Raw genomic sequence first — 3,630 nt, forward strand, 5'->3', positions numbered from 1 at the left:
CTAGGGTTTACATGAGTAAGTAATTGATGTACAAATCCACTTCTGGGGCCCACTTGGTGTGTGCTTGGGCTTGGGCTTGAGTGTTGCACGTGTAGAGGTCCTTTCTGGAGTTGAACGCCAGCTTTTGTGCCAGTTTGGGCGTTCAACTCTGGTTTTGGCTCCTTTTCTGGCGCTGGACGCCAGATTTGGGTAGAAGGCTGACGTTGAACGCCAGTTTACGTCGTCAATTCGTGGCCAAAGTATGGACAATTATATATTACTGGAAAGCCCTGGATGTCTACTTTCCAACGCAATTGGAAGCGCGCCATTTCGAGTTCTGTAGCTCCAGAAAATCCACTTTGAGTGCAGGGAGGTCAGAATCCAACAGCATCAGCAGTCCTTCTTCAACCTCTGAATCTGATTTCTGCTCAAGTCCCTCAATTTCAGCCAGAAAATACCTGAAATCACAGAAAAACACACAAACTCATAGTAAAGTCCAGAAATGTGAATTTAACATAAAATCTATTAAAAACATCCCTAAAAGTAACTAGATTCTACTAAAAACATACTAAAAACAATGTCAAAAAGCGTATAAATTATCCGCTCATCACTCCTACACAAGGCTTACAATGTCCTCTTCAGTGATGTCTTGTGAGAGGGTTGACAAATGGATCATCTTGGTTGGCGAGCAGCAATACCGGTAGTTTTTAGCAGCATTGCGATTGAACCGGTTGAGATTTGAATTCACATACTCGTGTGTTTCGGCACCTTGGGTTATATTCGGATGCTTCGAGAAGTTGACCTCCAATCGCTTCCCGAACAACATAGCTCCCTACATTGGAGAGATAGTATTAACCATAAAAATCACAAGAACCTCTAGTAAAGATATAAGCACCTAAGTAACAAACCTAAAGAAAATGTACTGCCAATTCGGCTTGGAAACCATCCCCCATTTGGATAAGCGCATGATCTGGTTTGTTCCTAAGAAGTTTGATTCTGACAATGTTCCCATAAATGGTGAACAAGTTGAACAGTTTATCTTCATCTATTCTCTGAATTTTAAACAGAGTTTGAGCCAACTTTAAAGAAAAAAGGGGGAAAAGAGGAGAGAGAGAGAACTTTATAGCAGAACGCAGAAATTTCAGGACAACATGCTTACATCAGGATTGAGATTTGCAACAAGAATTGTACACCTGTCGTTTGTTCCGGTTACCCCAGGAGGCAAGCCTCCCCCAAAGGCAGCTGCAATTGCTGCAGCATTGGCCATTTATAAAATTCAAAACAAATTGGTAAAAACTCAAATTAATAATAGTTTCAAGATCAGAAAACTCAATCTCCAAAATCAGTTACGAATAATCCAGCAAGCCTGGTGTTTAGTACATTCACCAATGTTTCTTCAAATGCAAAATTAAATAAAAAAAGGAGACATAAACCATTAGGCATTTCAAATGCTACTTTGCATGAAATGCCAAAAGGATAATGACTTCCTCATATATTCAATAGTGCATCAAAATTACCAAATAGTGACTTTGACTTGGCTTGAAAGGTACCCCACCTGTGAATATCCTCCAGCTATGAAAAAAGAGAAAAAGATAATACAAACACGACAAACCAACCAAAGCAACTTAAAAGGTTTAGCACCTCCTCTACCTCCAGAACCTTGAACACCATACATGCTCCTTGCATCACCATATCCAGGCTATTTCGTAGAAGATGAAGGAAGAAAAATATATTAGAATGGGCTCTTCAAAAGATTAACAAGAAATTTTGGTTGATAAATAGATAAAGAAAAGAGTCACGCAGAGCATACTTGTGAAGATCGGCCTTTCTGCTCTGTTGGAAGATTTGGGTTTGTGAAGTCCCTGCGGAACATTATTAAAAATCACAGAAACAATGAATACGAAATGTAAATAAAAGATATTGAAGTAGGAAAATTAAATGTTAAAAAAGAAAGAACCAACAAAATCTCCTTGATCGATCATTGTTGTAGTTCACTTGTAATTCATCAAGGCTGCAATTAACAATGAATTTAACATCCAAAAGTAGTAAGTTTTAGAACCCAGAAACCAATTAATGATGAAATTGCTTCAGATAAATTTAACCTACTTCGAGAACTGAATGTCCAGTTGACAGCAACCATCATATATGTTGCGTCCCTAGAATTTTTCAGAAATATAACCACAATATTAGCAAGGCAATATCAGAATTAACAAGCTGATTAGTGCCTAGCTCCTAGTAAATTGTAAACAACCTGAAGTGTACTTCTAGTGGTAACAGCACTTTGACGTGATTGATACTGGATGAGAGCCTGAAAGCCTACACAGTTTTGTAAATACATGATGAAATTTACAGTAGAATACACAAAAAAGCTAAAAATAAAATAAATTTGCAGAAGCATAAAAAATTTGCTAATATTAATGAACAATCTTCCATCATTTTCCAATGACCTACAAAAAAGAACAACCAAAGTATTCATCTATTCCAAAGTACCATTCCCTCATCCACCGAGTTAAAGCCCAAGGCAAAAGAAAAGAGTGGAAAAGTGAATAGGTAAAAGAAATAAAGAGAGGGAGAATCCAAGAGAATCTAACCAGCAGACTTCTGAAACGTTACAATCTTTTCAACATAGCAATAAAATCACAACGACAATAAAATCACAACGATAATAGCAACTTAACCACCAAGATTTAATTGGTGAAGGCTGCAAAAGTAAGGAGACAGGGAAACACCAAGATTTTATCAAGTGTTGATGCAGCGTCTTGCGCGGCGGCGGTGGCGTCTTGCGCGGCGGTGGGCGCAAGTTGCGATAGCGAGGGGAAGAGGAAGTTATTGAGATTTGGAGTAGGAGAAGAGGGAGAGAGAGAGACAGGGATTGAAAATCCTAGCAGAAATTGATAAAGAGAGCAAAACCCTAGCAGACTTCTTTTTTTTAAATGCCTTTGAATCTGAAAATGAAAGAGAAAGGGGACAAAGTTAAAAACCAATAATTTGAGGGGTCAAAATCTAATTAGTAAATTTTTCAAAAAAAAAACGAGGTATATTTTGTAATTATTTTTATGATGGTTAATGATAAACCTACAAAAATGTAGGAGCAAGGAATCCATGGCCTATTAATTGAGGTTTACGAAGTGTAACACCCTAATATTCAAATCCTTATGCTCGAGTCATAAGTCAATGATATTACGGTGGTACGACTCTCAGGTGGATTTTTAATATATAAATATAGGTAATTTTCGAAAGGAGTATTAATCGAGAAGCCTGAAAAGAATAGAAATAAAATCGCGAAGACGTATCACTCACGTTTCGACAACGAAAAGTTAAACTGCTAAGCCGAACGCAATATATGGACAAGGCATAAAGGAGATTAAGAGATAGATAACAGATAGATATTTATAGCATAAGTAAATAGCCACTAGTCGCGACCCGCGAAGTTTAGGCCGGCTAGGGTACAGTATGAAAGTAGATGACAACAATATATCCTAATCTCTCCCAAAGGAAACATAAGAGCCTCTATAGGCAAGTTCCAAAAGAGTTCAATATATAATATAATCTTTTCAAAACAAAGGTGTTGAGATTCTAAGCAAAACACAAAGTAGAGAAAATAAATATCTTCGCCGTCTCTCAGACGAACCACAGCTCACTTCTGAGCAC

At 37.6% G+C, this 3,630-nt stretch overlaps 1 protein-coding gene across 2 annotated transcripts; it reads right to left on the reverse strand.

The window, feature by feature from the left end:
* On the reverse strand, window positions 599–2,516 carry LOC107627479 (polypyrimidine tract-binding protein homolog 3-like). 2 transcript variants are annotated; one of them, XM_021116036.1, is made up of 8 exons: window positions 2,231–2,516; window positions 2,086–2,135; window positions 1,949–1,990; window positions 1,790–1,841; window positions 1,630–1,678; window positions 1,535–1,551; window positions 1,139–1,246; window positions 599–1,031 (listed from the first exon to the last, which is right to left on the reverse strand). In XM_021116036.1, the coding sequence occupies exons 1-8, from the start codon at window positions 2,453–2,455 to the stop codon at window positions 888–890; spliced, it is 687 nt and encodes a 228-aa protein (XP_020971695.1). In that variant the 5' UTR covers window positions 2,456–2,516; the 3' UTR covers window positions 599–887. The 2 variants fall into 2 exon arrangements, with proteins under 2 accessions (XP_020971695.1, XP_020971694.1); XM_021116035.1 differs by having other exon boundaries at window positions 1,621–1,678.

This window comes from Arachis ipaensis, chromosome B02, assembly GCF_000816755.2.
Source record: "Arachis ipaensis cultivar K30076 chromosome B02, Araip1.1, whole genome shotgun sequence".
In the NCBI taxonomy this organism is placed as follows: Eukaryota; Viridiplantae; Streptophyta; class Magnoliopsida; order Fabales; family Fabaceae; genus Arachis; species Arachis ipaensis.